This window comes from Tamandua tetradactyla, chromosome 5, assembly GCF_023851605.1.
Source record: "Tamandua tetradactyla isolate mTamTet1 chromosome 5, mTamTet1.pri, whole genome shotgun sequence".
Lineage (NCBI taxonomy): Eukaryota > Metazoa > Chordata > Mammalia > Pilosa > Myrmecophagidae > Tamandua > Tamandua tetradactyla.
Window position 1 is genome coordinate 131,206,429 of NC_135331.1, and position 22,385 is coordinate 131,228,813.

At 35.6% G+C, this 22,385-nt stretch overlaps 1 protein-coding gene across 1 annotated transcript in view; it reads right to left on the reverse strand.

The window, feature by feature from the left end:
* COL12A1 (collagen type XII alpha 1 chain) overlaps positions 1-22,385 on the reverse strand; it is a 128,263-nt gene that overhangs the window by 57,903 nt on the left and 47,975 nt on the right. The window contains exons 23-34 of the mRNA XM_077162245.1: positions 22,100-22,229; positions 20,509-20,651; positions 20,054-20,183; positions 16,981-17,117; positions 15,713-15,842; positions 12,912-13,051; positions 12,533-12,665; positions 12,403-12,429; positions 11,923-12,065; positions 9,319-9,448; positions 8,179-8,318; positions 7,647-7,776 (exon numbers count right to left, since the gene is read on the reverse strand). Of these exons, the coding sequence (XP_077018360.1) occupies positions 7,647-7,776; positions 8,179-8,318; positions 9,319-9,448; positions 11,923-12,065; positions 12,403-12,429; positions 12,533-12,665; positions 12,912-13,051; positions 15,713-15,842; positions 16,981-17,117; positions 20,054-20,183; positions 20,509-20,651; positions 22,100-22,229 (1,513 nt within the window). The remainder of the gene's footprint in view (positions 1-7,646; positions 7,777-8,178; positions 8,319-9,318; positions 9,449-11,922; positions 12,066-12,402; positions 12,430-12,532; positions 12,666-12,911; positions 13,052-15,712; positions 15,843-16,980; positions 17,118-20,053; positions 20,184-20,508; positions 20,652-22,099; positions 22,230-22,385) is intronic.

Here is a 22,385-nt window from a genome sequence, read left to right on the forward strand (position 1 = left end):
GAAAAGATGCTCAATATCACTACTATTAGGGAAATGCAAATCAAAATCACAATGAAACATCATTTCACATCTACTAGAATGGCCACTATTAGAAAAACAAAAACTATAAACGTTATAGAGGATGTGGAGAAATAGGAACACTCATTCACTGCTGGTGAAAAATGTAAAAGTGGTCAAGCCACTATGAAGGACAGTTTGGCAGTTTCTCAGGAAACTAAGTATAGAATTGTCATATGATGTAGCAATTCCACAACTAGGTATATACCCAGAAGAATTGAAAGCAGAGACTTGACCAGACAGTATACTCATGTTCATAGCAGCAATTATTCACAAAATATAGAAGCAATCCAAGTGTCCAGCAACTGGTGAACAGACAAACAAAATATGGTAGACATACATATGATGGAATATTATTCAGCTGTAAGAAGGAATGAAGACTAATGCATGAAACGATGTAATGAACATTGAGGACATTATGTTGAGTGAAATGAATAAGAAATAAAAGGACAAATATTGTATGATCTTTCACTGATATGAACTAATTATTAAAAGCAAACTTGGGTGCATGGGTGGTTCAGTGGTAGAATGTTTGCCTTCCATGCAGGAGACCTGGGTTTGATTTCCAGACCATGCACCCAAAGAAAAAAGCAAACTCATAGAGTTAGAATCAAAAGTATAGGTTACCAGGAAAGAACGAGGATCGAGATTGGGGAGCTGATGCTTAATTTATGCATAATTTATATTTAAATTGATCATAAATGTTTGGAAATGGATAGTAGTGGTGATATCACATTATTATGAGCTTAATTAACAACAGTTAATTATGTTTTTGAAGGGGTTAAAAGGTGAAGTTTTGGATCATGCATGTTACTTCAAGGAAAATTAGAAGATAAAACATGGGACATAAAACACAGTGAACCTGATTGTGGATGATGACTGTGGTTGCCAGTACAAGTAGAGGAATGCTCTTTCATGAATTCTAACAAACATATGTCACTAGTACAAGGTGTTAAAATAGGGTGGTTTATGGGGAAATATACCTAATGTAAACTATAGACAATACTTGGTAATATTTAATTTTCTTTCATAATTTGTAACAAATGTAACATACCAAAGTGTTAATAAGAGGGAGGTATATGGGATCGCTGTAATTTTTAAATGACTTATATGTAAACCTACAATATCTCTAATTTTTTTAAAAAATAACAAGTTTTTTAAAAACATTATGCTAAGTGAAAGAAAAAAATACACCAGAGGCAAGCAATGGCAGATTTGAACAGGCAGAAGAAAGAATTAGTGAATTAGAGACAGGACAATCAAAATCATACAGTCAGAATTATAGATGGAGAAAAGAATAGAAAAAAAATGAGCACCATTTCAGAGACTTGAGTAACAGCATGAAGTATACCAACAAATGCATCATGGGTGTACCAGAAGGAGAAGAGAAGAGAAACGGGCCAGAAAGAATATTTGAGGAAATAATATCCAAAATTTCTCAACTCTTATGAAAGACATAACTATATAAGTCCAAGAAGCACAACATAAATAACAGAATAAATCCTAATAGACCTACTCTGAGACACATACTTATCAAGATGTCAAATGCCAAAGATAAAGAGAGAATTCTGAAAGCAGCAAAAGAGAAGCAATTCGTCACCAACAAGTGATCCTCAATAAAACTAAATGCTCTCTCTTCAGAAACCATGGAAATGAGAAGGTAGTGGTATATTTAAAATACTGCAGAGTAAAAATTGCAGCTGGAAAAAATCTTTATCTGACAAAACTACCTCTCAAAAATGAGGGAGAGTTTGAAACACTCGCAGATAAACAGAAATTGAGAGAGTTCATCACCAAAAGAGCTGCCCTGTAAGAATTGCTAAAGGGAGTTGTTCAGGTTCAGAAGCTAGGACAGGGTAGAGTGGTTTGGAGCAATGTAAAGAAATGAAGAGTAATTAAAGGGTAAATGTAAAACCCAATATTACTCTATTATCAATATATAACTCTTCTCTTTAATTCCTGTAAGAGTCAGAATATAATTGAATAAGGAAAAGTCATATTTCTTGACAATGTACAGGCAAAATATAATGTGGGACACAAAACAACACAAAAGGGAGGAAATCAAGGGATATGGGGACTGTGAGTGTGTATACTGTTGAGGTTAAGGTAGTATCTTTCCAAATTAGTTGGTTATAGACTTAGATTGTGTAACACAAACCCATGGTAGCCACAAAGAAAGTATCTGAAAAACACACAGAAATGGAAATGAGAAAGATATCTGTCACAAATATTACTGTACAGTATAGAAAAGTAGGCAGCAAAAAAGTAAAAGGGAGGGCGGGCCGCGGTGGCTCAGCGGGCAAAGTGCTTGCCTGCTATGCCGGAGGACCTCGGTTCGATTCCCGGCCCCAGCCCATGTAACAAAAACGGAGAAACAGAATACAATAAAAACAAGAAAATGTTTAAAGATGTTTCCCTTTCTTCCTTCCTTCCTTCCTTCTATCCTTCCTTCCTTCTCTCTGTCTTTCCTTTAAAAAAAAAAAAAAAAAGTAAAAGGGAGACAAAAATGATACAAACCAAAGGAAAAAATGGCTGAAGTACCACTTATACACTAGTAATACTGAATGTTTAACGGATTAAATTTCCACATTAAAGGGCATAGATTGGCAGAATGGATTAATAAGCATGACCCAATTATAGATTGTTTAAAATAGACTTATATGCAAAAGCACAAATAGGTTGAAAGTGAAATGATGAAAAAAGATAATCCATGCAAATAGTAACTCAAAGGAGAGCTGGAGTAGCTAAACTAATTTCAGATAAAAGAGATGGTAAGTTAAATGCTGTTATAAGTGAGAAAGAAAGGTACTGTATATTAATAAAAGGGTCAATCCACCAAAAAGAAAGTAACAATCATAAATATTTATGCATCCAATCATAGTGTCCCAAAATAAATGCAGTAGATACTGGCAAAACTGAAGGGAGAAATAGACACCTCTACAATAATAGTTGGAGACTTCAATACACAACTCTAATCAAAAGAAAGAACATCTAAAGAGAAAATGATTTAAAAAACAGAGAACATGAAGAATACAATAAATGAAATAGACCTAACAGACATATCAGAACTTTGCACCCCAAAACTGCAGGATACACATTCTTCTCAAGTGCATGTGGATCATTCCCCAAGATAGACAAAATGTTGGGTCACAAAATTCAGCTCAATAAATTGAAATTATACAAAGCATCTTTTTTAATGACAACAGGCAGAGAACTGAAAAACCCAGTTTTTTTGTGGAAATTAAATAACACACTGTGAAACCACCATTGGGTCAAAGATGAAATCAGTAAAAATCTTGTGAAGAATGAAAATGAGAATACTTTATATCAAAATTCATGGGAAGCCACAAAGTGGGATTTATAGACCTGAGTGCTTACATTTAAAACATAGAAAAAAGTAAAATCAAAGACCTAACTGCATACCTGGAAGAAATAAAAAAAGAATCCAAAGCAAGCAAAAAGAAAAATGAAAAGATGAGAAAATAAATAAATGAAATATAGAGTAAGAAAACAATAAAGAGTATTGACAAAATCAAAACTTGGTTCTTTGGAAAGATCAATAAGATTGACTAATCTTAAGCTAGAGTGGCAAAGAAAAAAAGAGGGAAGATGCAAACAAAATAAAAAATGAAAGGTGGGACATTACTCTTCACTCAACAGAAATAAAAAGCATCATAAGAGGATATAAGAACAACCATACGCCAGTTTATCAACTATATGGCAACAAATTAAACAACCTGGGATGAAATCAACATATTCCTAGAAACACACAAACAACTTTTATTGACTCTACAAGAAATAGAAGATCTCAACAGACCAAATGCAAGTTAAAAGATTGAATTGGTTATCAAAAACCTCTCAACAAAGAAAAGCCCAGTACAAGCTGACTTCATAGGTTAATTCTACCAAATATTCCAAGAATAATTAATATTAATCTTGCTCAACTCTTACAAAAATTTGAAAAGAAGGTAACACTACCTAACTCATTCTATGAAGCCAACATCACCCTAATACCAAAGCCTGACAAAGATACTACAAGAAAATTACAGACCAATTTCTCTTGTAAACATAGATGTCAAAATTTCTCAACAAGTATTTTTGCAAATCAAATCCAACAGCACATTAATAGAATTATACATAAAGTGGAATTTATCCATGTATGCAAGGGTGGTTCGACATAAGAAAATCAATTAATGTAATTCATGACATTCACAAAATGAAATCACATATATGATCATCTCAATTGATGCAGCAAAGGCATTTTAAAAAGAAAAGAAAATGTATCCTTTTTTTTTTTTTTTTACATAGTCAGGCACCAGGAAACAAACCTGGGTTTGTTGGCAGGTGAGGACTCTGCCACTGAGCCACCACTGCCTGCCCCAGCATTCCTTTTTGATAAAACCTTTTCAAAAGATAGGAATAGAAGGAAACTTCCTCAATGTGATAAAGGATATATATGAAAAATCCACTGTTAGCATCATACTCAATGAATGAAAGACTCAAAACTTTCCACTGAAGATTAGGGGCAAGACAAACATGCCCGTTGTCACCACTGTTACTCAACATTGTACCAGAAGTTCTAGCCACAGCAATTAGGCAAGAAAGAGAAATAAACAGCATCAAATTGGAAAGGAAGAAGTAAAAGTTTCACTGTTTACAGATGACATAATCCTATATAGAGAACATCCAACAAAAGCTACTACTAGAGCTAATAAACTAATTCAGCAAAGTGGTGACGTTCAAGATTGACATGCAAAAATCACTAGTGTTTCTATACACTAGTAATGGGCAATCTGAGGAGTATACCAATTTTAAAATTCCATTTACAATAACAACTGAAAGAATCAAATTTCTAGGAATAAATTTAACCACAAATGTAAAGGACTTATATCCAAGAAACCACAAAACTTTGCTAAAAGAAATCAAAGAAGATTGAAATAAGTGGAAGGACATTCCATGCACATGGATTGGAGAACTAATATCATTAACATGTCATTCTACCCAAAACAACATGCAGATAAAATACAATCCCAATCAAAATTCCAACAGCTTTTTCTGCAGAAATGGAAAAGCCAAACATCAAATTTATTTGGAAGAGTAAGGGGACCCAAATCATCAAAACCATTTTGAAAAAAGAATGAAGTTGGAGAACTCAAACCTCCTGATTGTAAAACTTATTACAAAAATACAGTGAGTAGAGTTACAAAACAGCATGGTACTGGCACAAGGACCAATGGAGATGAATTGAAGCTCAGATCTCACATCCATGGCCAAATGATTTTTGACAAGGCTGCCAAGTTCACTGAATTTGGAAAGAATAGACTCTTCAACAGATCGTGCTGGGAGAACTGGATATCCACATGAAAATGAAGGGGGATCCCTATATCACACCACATGCAAAAATTAACTAAAAATGGACCAAAGACCTCCATATAAGAACTAGGACTGTAAAGCTCTTGGAAGAAAACATAAGGAGGCCTTTTTAGGTTCTTTTATTAGGCAGTGGTTTCTTGGACTTTAAAGCCAAAGCAAAAGTCACAAAAGAAAAGAATAGATAAATTGGATCTCATCAATATTAAAAACTTCTGTGCATCAAAGGACTTATCATGAAAGTGAAAAGACAACCTACTCAAGGGGAGAAAGCTATTTGAACCACACATCCATAGAGGGTTTAATAACTAGAATATCTAAAGAAATCCTCCAATTCAACAATAAAAGGACAGACAACCCAATTTTAAAATGGTCAAAGACTTGAAGAGACACCTCTTCAAACAGAATTTACAAATGCTCAACATCATTAGCTATTAAGGAAATTGCATATCAAAATCACAACGAGACTTTCATCTTGAGAAGGAGTGTCCACACTAAAGGATAGGGTGATGTAATCAATTGATAATCGTGGAGAGTTTAAGGATTTATCTGACCTAGGAACCCTCCAGAACTTATAGGTTGCAGGAAGGCAAATTTAGTGCATGCAACTTTTTATAGAGTCTCAGTTTAAGCCCTAGGTGTTCTTAAGAGTCAACAGGAGTCACGTTGATTAGGGCTTAGCAAACCATGGCAATTAGCACTATCTAACTGACTATTAAACAAACAAAAAAACACAATGAGATGCTATTTCATACCCATTAGGATGGCTATTATTCAAAAGATAAACAGAAAATTACAGCTGTTGGAGAGGATGTAGAGGAATAGGAACACTCATTCATTGCTGGTGGGAATATAAAATGGTGCAGTTGCTGTGGAAATTTCAGAGTTTGGTGGTTCTTCAGAGAGTTAAGTATAGAATTACTATACAGTCTCGCAATTCCACTTCTAGGTATATAACTGAAAGCAGAGACTTGGACAGGTGTTTGCACGCCGATGTTCATGGCAGCATTATTCACAATTGTCAAAAGATGGAGGCAACCCAACTGTCCATTAATCAATGAATAGATAAATAAAATGTGGTGTATACATACAATGGAATATTATTCAGCTTTAAAAAGGAATGAAGTTCTGATACATGCAACAACATGGATGAACCTTGAAGACATCATGCTGAGTGAAATAAACCAGACACAAATGAACAAATATTTTGTGATCTCACTGATATAAAATAATTAGAATAAGAAATCTCATAGGGTCAGAATCTGGAGGATAGGTTACCAGGGGCTGTGTTGTTGGTAGGGAATGGGAAATTATTACTTGATTTGTACACAGTTTTATTTGGGTTGCTTGCTAAATTTTGGTAATGGATGATGACGATGGTAGCACAGCATTGTGAATGTAATAAGCAGCACTGAATTATATATGTGAATTTGGTTTAAAGGGGAAATTCAGGTTGTATATATGTTACTGGGATAAAAAAACTTTTTAAAAACCATTGTACTGTACAACCCAAACAGTGAACACTATTGCAAATGATGGATAATAGTTATTATAGTCAATTGTACAATTGTAAAAATGTTCTTTTGTGAGTTGTAACAAATAGGCCATACTAATGCAAGGTGTCAATAATAGGTTGGTTTATGGGAATTCAATATTTTGTTGTTTATGCATGACATTTCTGCAAACTTACAACGTCTCCAAAAAGTTTTTTTTAATCTTTAAAAAAATCTTAAGTTGTTTTACAAATAGTAAAATTGTTATAAACTGCTTTCTGAGAATATTAATGTCAAAAAAGCACACAGATTTTTAATGCCAAAAAGCACTTAATCGACAAACCAATAAATGTGATGAACAGATTTCAACAATTCACACTATGAATGTCATTTATAAAAACACTGTTTCACACAAGTTTACAAGCACAAAGCAAAGCTCAATGAATTTTTGTAGTGAAAGAGAATAACTGAAGTAGCATATTGATGACTATATACACACTTTTAAATTCTGAAATGATCATTTTAAAAGAAGAATACCATATGAATTTATTTCATAAACCAAAATGTTAAAAGTTGGTGGTATTTGGGAAGTGGATTCTCAATGATTTTTATGTTTTTATTTTATTATTTTGAATTTTCCAAATTTTATTTAATGGACCTATAGTGCCTATATAATTAAAAAACAAAACATAATGAAAAAAGAAATTTTTCTTTCTTTTCACTTACATGTCCTTCCAGTATCTGATGTGCGTCCCCCATCACCTTCAGTATAAACGGGAACTACTGTAATAGTATATGGGGTATCAGGCTGCAGATTCCTAAGAATAGCATAATTGGTATTCCCAGGATACGGTCCCTAAAGATTTTTTAAAAACATAAAGCACTTCATTTGAAAAACTTGTGAAAGGAATCACACTTTACACAGTACATTACTCATGATAGTAACTCAAGATCAAATCAAAAATATACTGAGACATTTTCGCAACCCAAGTAAATTGTTGTACCTCCAAGTAAACTGAAACTGTGAAGGAAGACTTCTCTAGCCCCATACGTATTTTCTCCCTTTAGAACTGCTTTAATTGCGCAATCCCCCTACCATTCAGGTACCAAGGCACCAATGTATTTATCTCAAGTTCTACTAGATGAACAAAAGCTTCTTCATCTCTAAAGCAAATTGGCTAACTTCTTCGGTTCTACTTTTAAATCATTCAGCCACAGTTTAAACAAACAAGCATTTTTCACTGCAATAAATGATTACCATTTCCTCTGGACCACCTGCCGTTGGTGCATAGTACAGCTTGTACTGACGAGGATTTCCCTCTGCATGGTCCCAGCGAACACTCAAGGTGCTGGTAGATGGGTCATACACTCTTAAGTTCCTCACAGTATTCAGAGGTTCTGAAATGCACAGAAATCACGTCACAGTATGACCCCACCAAACAAGCATGCATGATAGATTTATTGATATCTCCCAGGCACCCTAAAACACTGCCCATCCATAGCCAGCACTTTACAAATAGTTGTTGAAGTAAAGAGTAAATACATGAAATGTGAATATCAGGTGCTCCTATCTTGTACCTCCACCCCCATGAAACATTTTAGCTCCAGAGCATTTTTGTCATCCTAGAAAATAATAAACATCTTTTTCCTCATAGAGACTGAACACCTGAAGCAAGTGTGCCAGTTTGAAGCTATTATGTATCCCAGAAGCCATGTTTTAATCCTGGGCCAATATTGTGGGGGAAGCCAATTCTTTCAATCCTGGTTCAATACTGTAAGGTGGGAATTTTTTATTAGATTATCTCCATGCAAATGTGGCATGCCCAATTTTAGGTGTGACCTTTTGATTAGATGGAGATGTGACTCCATTCATTCAAGGTGGGTCTTGATTAGCTTATTGGAGTCCTTTAAAGGGGGAAACATTTTGAAGAAGCCTCAGAACAGAGCAATACAGACACTCGGAAAACAGAAGTGACAGAGACTTTTGGAGATGAGGAAAGAAAACACCCCCTGGGAAGCTGTTTGAAACCAGAAGCCAAAGACCCCAGCAGATGCTAGACGTGTGCCTTCGTAGCTGACAGAGGTGTTCCAGAACCACTAGCCTTTCTTAAATTGAGGTATCTGACTCTGGATGCCTTCATTTGGACATTTTTATAGGCTTAGAACTATCAACTTATAACTTATTAAATTCCCTTTTTAAAAGCCATTCTGTTTCTTATATATTGCATTCGGCAGCTTAGCAAACTAATACAGCAAGGATGTTAAATACAATCAACACCCATTTTTAAAAACATTTTAAAAGATTAGTAAAATGTTGTGTCACCCCAGTGTTTCCAGATAAAGAGGTAATTCCACTCCAAAACTGTCAAAGAGGCTACAGGAACTTGGTTTCACTTACTGGTCTTGCCTCTTCCGGTCATGCGCCCTCCTTCACCGTCAGGATACAGGGAGGACACAGTGATTGTGTAAGGAGTGTCAGGCTTCAGCTTCTGCAGGACCACACTGTTCAGCCGTCCCCCTATTGTAGTCTTAAGTAAACCAAGGATAAGTGTTAGCCTTGTTCTCTCCACTAATTCGTTAGGAAATCTCTTTCTACAGAGCTGTGTGAGACCCTCGCCAAGCAGAAACATACCAGAGTGAATGTTTATAATATATATCCTATGGTATAATTTTAAGCATAAAAATTGCACTTCAAATCACCAAAAGAATTTTAAGTTTCAAACTGGTGACCTCAATTTGCTACCGCCAACAATGCAAAATTTCATCCAAAACACACTTCACAAAATTCTTCCAAAAAAAAAAAAGTTTTAATCATAACTGAGCTACAAAGAGACTTTGAGATATCAAAGAATTGCATAATACTAAACTCTAAACCATTCAATATTATTCTTATTTTTTTACACATGTTTTTTATTTGTTTTAGGAACACATTAAAATGATTCAGCAAAAGATCTAAAGCTCTTGGTGTTTCCCCCAAAACACCACCATTCTGACAGCATTAGCTGTGTAAACTACATGGCTTGACTCTTCGCCAGGCCACACTCAGGCCTTCCCAATAGGCTCCATGATACCAGCCTTGTGGTATGAAGCTTTGCAATTTCCTCCAATTATGGAGTTTGAAGTTTTTCATTCATTGCTTAAGGCCAACTAGCTATCTTGTTGAAAAAAAATTTGTACAATTTGTTAACAGTCTACTGAATTCAGACGTTTATGCCATACTAATTAAAATTGCATGAAAATGGCACGCTGCCCACAGTGAGAGTACATGTGGACAGCTGGATGTGCTGGACCAGTCCAGATGTTTCTAACTTAGCACCCATCTGCTCAAGTAGTCTGAATTCCAGAGAAAACCTCAGTGAATCACTGTAGTTATCGTCAGTATAAGAAATTGAACTACAGCAGCTAATTTTAATGAATCTAATATTTGAGATTATGAGAGAAAAGCATCAATATCAGTACAAGCCATTTTTATAAAAATTCTATACTTCACAAATCTGAAATCATCTACTTAGAAGAAGAGTAAGCAGAGATGTGTCTACCAATTACTCTCTGGAACCCTCAACCTACCAAAGAATTCTAGCATTAGTGCTTCATTGCTTTGTTTATTTCATGGACTAGCATTAAAATGAAAATATCAACAAGAATAATAAGCCTTAAGGTATAATCAGTTAATACTTCCCAGAAGACACATTTGTGAGACTCTTTCTAACTATAATAAACAACTGAGAGACAATAAAAGAGACAGGAGAAGTATTCGATGGGTCAGTATCACATAAAAGGCAAATCAGAGGATGAGCTTCATGTGTTTTATAATTTCATCTAAATCTGACCTGGCACAGAAGAAAAGAAATTCCGTTTCTGAAATTAAAATATCAGTCCATCTAATCTATTTTAGCTTATTTATATAAAAGTCAGTTGATACAATTGATGCTTAGTTTATTGTTGCAAATCTATTTAACTAAAATAAATAAAATTTTCAATACAAATGCATCATACTACCTAAGCATGGCAGCCTCACAATACCAAACCAAAAATTGTTCTGGGGATGGAAGGATTTCTCATTTGGCTGCTTACCATGTATTATCAGAAACCTCTCACACATTTTTAACAGCTGTCAGTGTATACCTCTGCTAAGACCTCTAAATGGATAAGAGGCATGATCCATTTGATGGAGCTTAACAAGTCAAATGATTAAAGGTGCATATTTCTCTACAGCTATCTGAGGGAATATTGTGCAAAAAATCAACAAAATTCTGGATCTCACCAAGAAAGATATTTGAAATAAACTGACACATTACTCTATCTATGTAAAAATCATGGTACTTCCTGCCCCAGCATAATACATGCAGTTCTAGTCATGCACTTCATAGAAGGTATAGCTGAAGTAGGTCCAAATACAGACAACAAAAGCAAGCAAGCAGAATGGACAAGCAGCATATTAAACAAAGGAAGACTGGAAAAATAAAGATGAAGGTTGAGTTTACAGTCCTACAATTTTCTAGGGTAATTTCATTTGGATAATTTTTTAAATGATAAATTGTAAGAATCAAGTGAACAGCTCCCCCAGATCTGAAAATACAAGATCCAGGAGATACCCTTCAATGTGCAGAAAACAGAAAAACTATTCAATAAAAGAAAATAAACATAATTTCAAACTTTCAGCACTTGATTAACTTAAAGAGATGTGGATTGAAGATATAAATAGAATAAAAATGTGCCTTGATACCTTCATAGATAATTCAACACTTAAAGATTGTAAGAGAAATGTGGATGCAATGAGGCATGTGCACAATGCTTTGAGGCTACCATGAGGAGCAACTACTGCCTCTCATAAAAGCGTCCACTGAGTCTCCATCAGTGGAGACTAAAGGGTCACACAGTTGCATTTGATATGATAAATCCAAGTCCCTCAAAAAGTAAGAATGATTAATCATTAAGAGTAAAAGGAGTTAAAAGGGTAAAGAGTAGAACTTGTCCAACTCATTTTTACAAAATGAATTACCGTTTGTTCATTGCCTTCCCCTGTTGAAGGCTGGTAAGTGACTCTGTATTTCTGAACACGACCACTGGCAGGATCCCACTTAACAGTCAAGCTGTTAGATGTTGCGTTGTACACCTGAAGATTTCGTGGGCCACTTTTTGGAGCTGGAAAAGAATTGTTGAAAAACAGAGTAGGCACACAGATGAATACTTCCAAAAAAAAAATACTCAGTGTTCCCAAGGAAATCACTGTAGTTGTATATTTCTAGGTATAGAACTAAATTTGACCCCATCTAAATGGTAGTCGGTGAACCTTAAATGACAACTCAAAAAGTAGTATAGGAAGCAAAGCTTTTCAAGAAAGTCTTGTTTAAAAGAGGCCCCATTCAACACCTTACAATTTAAAAGTCCTGTTCCCGATGGGTTTTGTTGGTGTATTTTTCATTCATTCGTTATATTTACTACTTATTCATGCATACAGTTCAGCAAAGTAAATTCTTACCTTGTGTTGTTAAGGGTATCAAACGCACTAAAAGAAAACAGTTTGGGAAAATGTTACTAGTATAGCTATAGCTCTATTTTTTTAGTTAACTTTAATATTACAATGTCTTATTTGAAAACTGAAAACTTACATGTGCGCTCACTGCCAATCAGGTCATCGCTTTCTGACTCATCGGGATAGATAGCAGTAACTGAAACTTCATAGAGAGTGTTCGGGTTCAGGTTTTCAAACACCAAAGTATTTTCATCTCCATTAAGGATGGTCTTGGGGAAAGAAGAAAAAACACATTCACACAATAGTGTCACTATTTATATCAAACACACACAAAGGCAGTTTGTTTAAATCATTTAGCCAGATGTTTCTCCTGATTTAATGTATGTCATGAGCTCAAACATCACTAATTAGAAAAGGTGCTGATTCAGCAACAGAGGTATTACATATTCCAAACAAAGTTTCCTATATATGAAATGGGATGCAAAAATAATAATAATAAAGAGAATTAACTCTACCTCCATCTTATCTGGGCTTCCAAAAGGTGCCCAGGTTATTCTGTAGAGAGACACATCTGAAGCTCCATGATCCCAAGTTCCCCTGAAACTCTCTGGTGTTGCTTCAGTAATCCTTAGGTTTGTTGGGGTTGGCACAGTTCCTATCATGAGAAAAGGTGGGACTACGTTTTTTAATGTGGTCTACAAACTTGATTTAATATAATAAGACTGCATTGTTTCAGTTTGGGAAAACTAACTGAATATATTGCTTAGACCCAAAGACCTTACCAATTCAGTTCATTTTTGAAAAATAAATAAAAGATAGTGCTCTGAAAACATAGGATATAATAGATTATTAATTCTACTTGATTATAATTGTGATTTTTTTAAAAGATGTCATTTAGTAATTCTCTTTGAACTCAGTGGTCCCCCACATTTTTGCATCTGAAAATTTTTTAAGAACCTAATGAAGTCATGGACTTTTTCATACAGCGTTACGCATAAACGCATAAGCACTGTCTGGCACATAACATCAGAGAGTTTATCGACCTTCTTGAGTCCATCAATGACCACAAGGAGACAAATGTACTCTGGGTTAAGAATTCCTGTTTCTTATCCAAGAATGGCATAAACTGAGTGAGCAGCAGCATTCTGCATTCAGGATAATACCCAAGGAAACGTCCATACTGTTATATGTAAACATCAGAATTTGTTGCTCTAATACCCAAAAGAAAAGCTTCATTTCATTTTTTAAAAATAAATACATTATTGCAGGTTAAAATTAGAATTTCCACCTTGCTTTAAACAATGATAAAATTATTGTTTTGATGATTGATTAGAACATATCTGCCTTAAAACATACAGTGAAAGCTAACTTGGGAGTTTTACCACAGGAAAGATACTTTGAAAATGTAATGCTCTAAGTAATCCATGCATAAGCTTTTCTCTTCAGAACCCTAACTTCAAACACAATATAAAGCAGAGTGCAGTTAATATCACCAGAGGACAGGTACAACCCTGGAGGCACTGATGACAACTGAAATCCCAACTTCAGCCCCTCAGTTGATCAGGAACACTGGTTGATTTCAGTCCAAAGAAATTTGGAACATCTTTCACCAGTCCCGAGCTTTCACTGTCAATTAATTCTGTCTTGTAACCAAAGCCAACCACCCAAAACCCAGAGTAATTGAAAATTTGTTTCTAATAGTTACAATGAAAGGACACATTGAGATAACGAAAGTGATAGCACATCCAAAAGAACAATAGCAAAACAAATCAACTATTAAGGATACCCTTTTTGCCTTCTAAAAGTTTTCAGGAAATCTTAATGATTAAAACAAAAATTATCTGCTTTCACTTGTCTTTTCTCTTGAACTTTCTTCTCTTTATCACACTTTTTATGTTCATGCAAAACATGGATCAGTTCTCACCTTTAGCCATGATCCTTACCAGGTAAGAACTGATGTCAAGAAAGCAACTGAAATCCCTAAGACATATGATGTGGCAAGAAAATAGCAGAATTGAGAAGAGAGAAGTGAATATGTCCAAGGTTAAGGAGCAAGCTTTGACATTTGACAAGATGCTCTGATCATGCATTGAGAGTTGGGTACAAAAGAGAAGCCATTGAGCCTCTGGTCGGGGAGTTACTATATAGGAGATAAAAGTTCAAGGCTATAGCAGTGATTCTATTAGAATCTTCCTGGATGAGGGCAAATCATTTAAATTCTCTAGACCTATGCTGTATACAATGGGAGCACTAGCCCACATGGCTATTGAACCCTTGAAATACATCTAGTCTGAATCAAGAAGCACTGTAAATGTAAAGTATGCACTTAATTTCAAATAATTATTATGGAAAAAATGAGAAATGTCTTGTTTATAATTTTTATACTGATTACTTGTTGGAATAATATTTTGGATATAGTGGTTGAATAAAACATATTACTAAACTTAACTTCACCTCTCTCTTTGTCCCTTTTTAATGTGGCTACAAGGAAATTTAAAATTAATTATGTTGCTCACATTGTATTCTTTTGGGCAGTGCTGCTCTAGACCTTACTCTTTAAGAGTGAGAGAAGCTGACATCCTTCTAAGCAGAACAGAGCAAGAATGGAAGGTTCGAGGCAGGCTGCCCTGTGTCTCTCCCAACTTTCCGCCACGGCATTTCCCCTGCCTCTGAAATCCAAGAATGCACAATCTGAGTTCCACTTACCTGACCCTCCTTACATGAGCCCATATATTGTTAATTAATTTTTTGTATCACCGCAACTAAATTATGAACTGTCATTAAATATTCACTAAATTTTTTGCATATTCAATACAAACTAAAATTGTTTGTATATTAAGTATAAACTAAAATTTTGAATCTCCACGACTAAACTGTGGGGGCGGGGGGCAAAGACGTTTATATTTAATACCTCACAATTTAGTTGTGTTTATATACTTCACATATAGTAACAGCTCAAAAATCTGTGACAATACATCTTTTCCAGAGAAAATGCCCGACATGCATAAAGAGTATGTTTTCTTCCCACTTGCCCCAGTTCTGTGCCCCTCATATACATCAGTTAAGTATCTAGAACATTAGTGACAGCACAATATAGAAAAATGGGGTAGGATAGAAACTAACATAAAAGAAATAGATACAAAGAAGATAGGACACTTTGTTCCAAACAAAACAAGCAAAAAAATGATCTATAAATCCAAACATTAATAAACGATGATAAAATTAGCATTAATAAATGAAATGACCAAGTAAGTTCAGTTACACATGCATGTAAAGTATAGTTTCCAATTATAAATAAAATGTGATCACAACTCACGGGTAGTTTCTTGAGCAGTCACTGGGGGAGACGTTCCCTCATCATACACTGCAGAAACACTGACTGTGTACAGGGTTTGTGAAATGAGATCTTTGAGGAGGGTGTTGGTCCGTGATCTATCCACCTCTATCTATAATACAAACAGAGTGCTGGAACTATTTTCACAAAGTTTAGTTCTAACATCTTTTTTGTTCTTGACTATACCTCTAGGCAAAAGAGCATAAGAATTGTGATACCAAAAAATCCAATGTTTTCCAATCTGCATAATAATGCAGGAACTGGACTCAGTTTAAATATTTCCAATATGGAAAAAATGTATGTACTGGAGCCACACCTTACACTATTGCATGGTAAATGGTGACTGCCTACAGATTCAGACAATGTAACAAATTTTCACCTGTTTCCCTTTGTTTCATTACCTTGTTTCTTCAAAAATATCTCCTATGAATTTTCTTATTTGAGATGCACAAGAAACCTGTGAGACCCATTGGTCATTATATTTCTTTCGAAATTGAAACAGCGTAAAATGAAGTGTGCATGTAGGTATAAATTTCCTTCTATAATCCATAACCGACCCAGCAGTATCAGTAACTACATGCTTGGAAGAATTATCTCTATGTTCCATGAATGCCTCTGACATTAATGTCCCTCCAAGAACACATAAGTCTTAAGCCCATTGGCCAGTACACGTTCCTCAGCTTGCTCCCACTTCGAATCAGATTGTCATGGAAACAGCTCCCCCTCAGCCCAGCATCCCCCTCAGCCCAGCATCCCCCTCAGCCCAGCATCATCTCAAAAGAAGCTCACTCCCATAGGGACACTCAACTAACAATACATTTATCCTTCCTCTTTGTTCTGCTCCAATGCCCTGTCTTACTATTCTGTGGTCCCCTCTTCTTTCCTCCATCCCTTTGCTAGCTTTTGTTTTTAGATACATTATTACATTTTTTTGTAATTCATAAAATGCAGAGCACCATATAAGGCATCTGGATGAGAAGGAAATACCATGTAGATTCTATAACTCCCTGTCTCCTAAGGGACGATTTTTCTGAGATTAATATCACACAGCAAAACATTTCTGAACTAAAATTCAAGACAGTCCAATATATTATCAGACTTTCAAAGACGACTTTATTAATCTCACAAGTTTTCAACACCATAAAGTAACAAGTATTCAAAACATGATTCATCTATACTTGTTAAGAATTCTTTTGGTAAACCTACTAGGGAACCAAATATTTCCAAATCCTTTCTAATCTCCAACTTACCTCTTTCATATCCTCTTCTGGTGTTTTATATTGTACAATATATTTATGCACTTTTCCAGGTGCAGGTCCCCAAAAGATGTTCATGGTACTATGAGTCACATCTCTGAGTTGTAAGTCTCGAGGTCCGGGTAAAGGCACTAAAGAAGCACAAGATATTAGGTCCAGATGTGGTTCTCAACCACAAAGCTCTAAAGCATTCACATAAGCTTTCCAGATTTGTTTGAAGAAAACTTAAAGGTGTGCAGCCAAATAACTGAAAAATGGTTATAACAATAAAAGAACCATAACTCTATCAGATACAGCTGAATTCTGTTTAAGAAAGTTTTTTTAAAAAAGATCGGATAATTTCCATTTTTTTTTTATTTCAACTCTAACTTTTCATTTATATTTTAACTTTCTTCTACTCTAGTTAAATAAGCTCTTATTTGCTGTCCAGCCTTCCCTCTTTATTGTAAATGTATAGCTAGTGTTTCTTTTGTATCAGCTATGTAAAAAAAGTTAAGATAGAAAACAAAATCATATTTAAGCTCCCCTAAGAATGTGACAGAAAAAAAATGGCTATGAGAGTGAAGAATGAAGATGAGCCAAAATTACACATTCAGTAAGCCTATAACAGAGAGCTCATGCCAAGCCCTTCATCTTGAGGCTTGCTCTTGTGAAGCTTATTTATAAGTAGCAGAGAAGCTAAGCCTACCCATAGTTACCTAAAAGTTAGTTCCAGAGGATCTCTTTTGTTGTTCAGATGTAGCCTCTTTCTCTCTAAGCCCAACTTTGCAGGACAAATCAATACCCTCACCCCTACATGCAATATGACATCCAGAGTGAAAATCTCCCTGGCAACATGGGACCCTCCCAAAGATGAGTCTGGGCCTGGCACCACGGGATTGACAATGCATTCCTGACAAAAGGGAGAAAGAATTGTTACAGAATAAGGTATCAGTGGCTGAGAGAGTTCAAATAGAATTGAGAGACTCTTCTGTAGGCTATGTAAGCTTCAGCTAGATACTGCTTTTTACCATGATTTGTCAGACCCCAACCAAAACCATCCCTGCCAACCCTAAAGAACATCTATGGCTCTATCTGAGATTCTACAAAGGTTCCATGCACTATGATTATTTTCCAGAAACCTACAAACTCCAGATGCATTCCTAGGCCAAATAAGTCCTGAAACCTAGAGAGGCCAGCCTCTCTGGAACATTGACAAATTTCATCCCCCATCCCATATTACTGATAACCCTTTCCAACAAATTCTATCCCCCTATCCCATATTACTGATAACCTTTTCCAACCCTTTCCAACAAATTCCAACCCCCTATCCCATATTACTGAAAAATCTGGAATGGGCAAAATATCCCTAAAGATTAGGAGAAGGATAAATTATAAGAGAGAAGATAGAATTTAACGAATGAGTACGACTGCTGAATCATTATATTGGTATTTCTTTTAGTCTCCAGTGTCTTGGAACAACTAGAAGGAAAAACCTAAAATTGTAGAACTATAATCCATAACAAACTCTGAAATCTGTTCTATAACTAAATGCTGCAGTATGCTTTGAAATTTATTGCATATATACATATATATATATATATATATATATATATATATATGCTATACTTCACAATAAAAAGTTAACTAAAATAAATAAAAGAAGGCCCACAAAAGTTTAGATGGTTAGAAGAAAATCCAAATGATAAATTTATCAAGTCAAACAAAGCTTTAGCTTAAAAAGACACAGAGAGGGTAATGAATGGAGAATTTTTCTCATTATGCGAGATGCATCAGTCTTTCTCTGGCTACCAATTGACCATTTTCCTTTGTCTCTCATTTGGACTCTGTACATCTTTCTTCCTGTATCTCTACCTCCACTTCCATGTTTCTGCATCTCCACCTCTTCAATATTTCTGTCTCTATATCTCTCTGTGCCCTCTTCCTCCACTGGTGCATTCCAACACCGTATCCAAACCCATGACTGTGTTTGTCTTTAATGTGAATCTTGGCTCTTCTCCCTGAGCAAGCTCAGATCATGTATCTCCGTCCTTGGCTGGCTCCCCACTCTTTCCATCCTTCACTACTCCATTTCTACAAAACCACCAGCTCCAGACATAAACTAACACATAAAAGTGCATTGATAAATATTTAATTTTTCATCAATGTGTTTATACTGATCTGTTATAAAGGAGCTCTTTCTCTACGTTGTCCCAACATGTTTCTATCACCCCATGCCCTTTTACTCCCTTGAACTCTTTCCAACTTCTTTATTTCCTTATAAGTATCATCAGAGACTCACCAAATTTAAGCCAAAGCATTATCCCAGAAGGTTCATTATTCAAGCATGAAACAAAACTATTAGCTAGGTAAAACAAGGGTCCTAAATGCAATTATTGCCATTTTCTCCCCAAAAGAGCACCTAAAAGCTAGCAAAACAAGCCTGAAGCACAAAAAAAGGCTGACCAACACACTCAAGAAGAGCAATCTTGAAGATGTCCATGTGTTCTACATTGTTTTGTACTATTTATTGATGCTTCATACACTTGAGGGCATTTTTTATACCCAATACCTAGCACAGAGACTCTGACATGTAATAGATAGTTAATAGGTTATTTGGAGTGACTGAATTTATTAATTCACTTAATGGAAACAGACATTCATAAATGTCATAGAGTTTCAACTTCAACAAGAACTTGGAACATCTTGATCTTGAACTTATCATCTTCATCCAACATTACTAGTCTTATCAACGCTATATACCATATTTCATGGATCTAAGACAACGTAAATTAAGAGATGCACCATTATTTTAAGCTCTATGCTCTGGTGACACCTGGCTCAGGGCAACGTCCCAACATCAGGCATGTTAAACGTAAAAAATCTGTGCATCCTAGAACCAGTTTAACATGCTAACTCGAGTCCAGAATTAAGATAGTTAGTCTCAAATTTGTTGTGGGAAGTAAAAACTCCATAAGTCATGCACAAAGTATCAAATTATCATTAGCGTCAATGAGTGAAAGAAAAAAACCTAATGACTATTTTGTGTACAGCAATGAGAAGAGAAGGACAACGAGCGATATCTCACAGGTGACTTTCCGGGCTGTGACAGGCTCACTAGTGAGGTCATGCAGAGCGGCCTGGACCGTGACAGCATACTCTGTGTTGGGGAAGAGGTCAGTCAGCTGTACATCGTTCACTGCTGGCCCCACAGGCATCTGCACGGGAAAACGCATCAGGGGTTGGTTCTCCCAACACCAAAGGGAGATGAGACATTCAAATCAAACATTTACAGTTACTGAAGACAGCCCATTCAAGTCTACTTGTAATCACTGAAATGTAACAAAACAGCCTCTATTTTTCATTTATAAGAACTGCATCTCTTTTTTCATGTCAATATTTTCTAAAATGTATTACAGGCCACAAATCTAATTTTCTATTCTTCTGCATTATGTGTAAAGTCAGATAATTAGAGTTCAGTGAAGACTTTTTAAAAATTGTAGTCTCAAGAAGACCCAATGACAAAAAACAAACATCTCCCACCTCCTTGGCTTTTGTTGGCACTGTGGCGTTGGTGGGTTCGTATGACAAGGTATAGCCGGTAGCTCCTCCCACTGGCTGCCACTGCACATGCATGGTAGTAGGTCCAACATCATAAATGTTCAGGCTGACTATAGGGACTGGTACTGTCAGAACATAAAAGCTAACATCAGGCTAATTCCTATCATTTCCAATTTTTTTATTTTTGTCTCTTAATTATTGACACTTGTATATAGTAGAGAATGGTTGCTGTGAGAAATCAAGGATGGCTAACACAAACTTTTTGCACACAAGAAAATCCAGCTTCATTTTTCATTGTCACCTCATAATTCATGACTGCATGTTACAGCTATTCATAGAGGGAACAGTTTTTAAATGAAATTTCAAAAGGCATTCTAGTGAGTCCATCTGGAAGCCAAAAGAGATACCAGCTTCCTAAAACTTCACTCAGCTCTCCCTGAAATATCTCTAAGTTGGCCATTTTCACTCTGAAGTCATAGAACTTCATTCATAAGTAGCCAAAACAGTATTTATTTCTTCAAAAAAAAATTGTAATGGGAGCACCACCATTAATAACTGGAATTTAGGGGATTTATAGACTTTTTAAAGATAAGCACATGAAACAGAATAAAAAGATCTAGAATACAAAGTGAAATCCTCTTCATTTAACAGTCATGTAGCTTTCTATTTTTTTATTCAAAGATGAGTTTGAAGTTTTAAGGAATTATCAGGTTCATCCTACCAATTTTGAAATATATTACCTCTAGCCCTTATGGTCTAGTATGAAGGTATATCATATAAGAGGAGATAAGGACTTAAATAAAATGGAATCAGTTCTTGTCCTGGAGAGCACAATGCCCATTTCTTCCTCTTATAAGTGGCATCTCTTCACACTGGAGCCCCAGACAACAGAAAGGAAGAAGGAAAGGGTATACATATTCTTTTCATATGGCCTTGGAAACCCTACCAGGAATAGGAGTGATAAATATCTCCCCAAAGGCTCTACTCAAAGCTAAAGCCATTAGAGTGCCTCTAGTAAATGCCAAAGTCTAAAGGCCAGAAAGAAAGGGGGAGATTTCAATGCCACCGGGGAGATCTGGCCATCAGAAGAAATGAAATAGGTCCTCTCTGCACAGCTCCTGTTCTTATTCTTAGTCCCACTCCCCACATGGACCTTTCCTGGTATCTTATTCCTAAAAAGCTCTGGTCCTCAAAAATTTCACCATGTAACAACCAGAGCAATGTTTAAATTCTTATCCTCTGAAAGGTATATTTGCATTTTAAGAGATAATCAAAAAGTCTTAAAATTCTATGATGCAAACCATGTTAGAAGTATAATTTCCAGGAAATTATTTCTGACTAATGGTATAACCACCCATTCTACCAGTGGGGTGCCATGACGGCAGAGGCAGCTGGTAAGAAGAGAAAAACATAGTACTTATTGGGCACCTGCACAAAGAAGACCCTTGTTAAATATTTATTGAATGGATATTGAATAAAGAAATGATTGGGAAGACTGTCAAAATCCCATATAAAATGACAATTGTTTATCTTGGAAAGCAAAACAATGAGATGTCTTTGACATCTGACTTACAGGTTTTTTCTGTGCCCTTCAGAGGCTCACTATATTCATCTTCTACCACGGAATACACATTAACGACGTACTCGGTCTCAGGCTTCAGATCTTTCAGCACTGTGCTACTTTCCAGTCGACTTACATAAAACTAGGGGAAAAGTAAAAAGTAATAAAAGCTATGCTATAATTAGTTCCTTTGTTTCTACTACACTTATAAACTAATTAACTGCAGTTGGCTTAGAAATTGTTTTTGAATGAAGTCATTATCTTTTGGTTTTGGAAACTACCAGGTTATAATGAGATT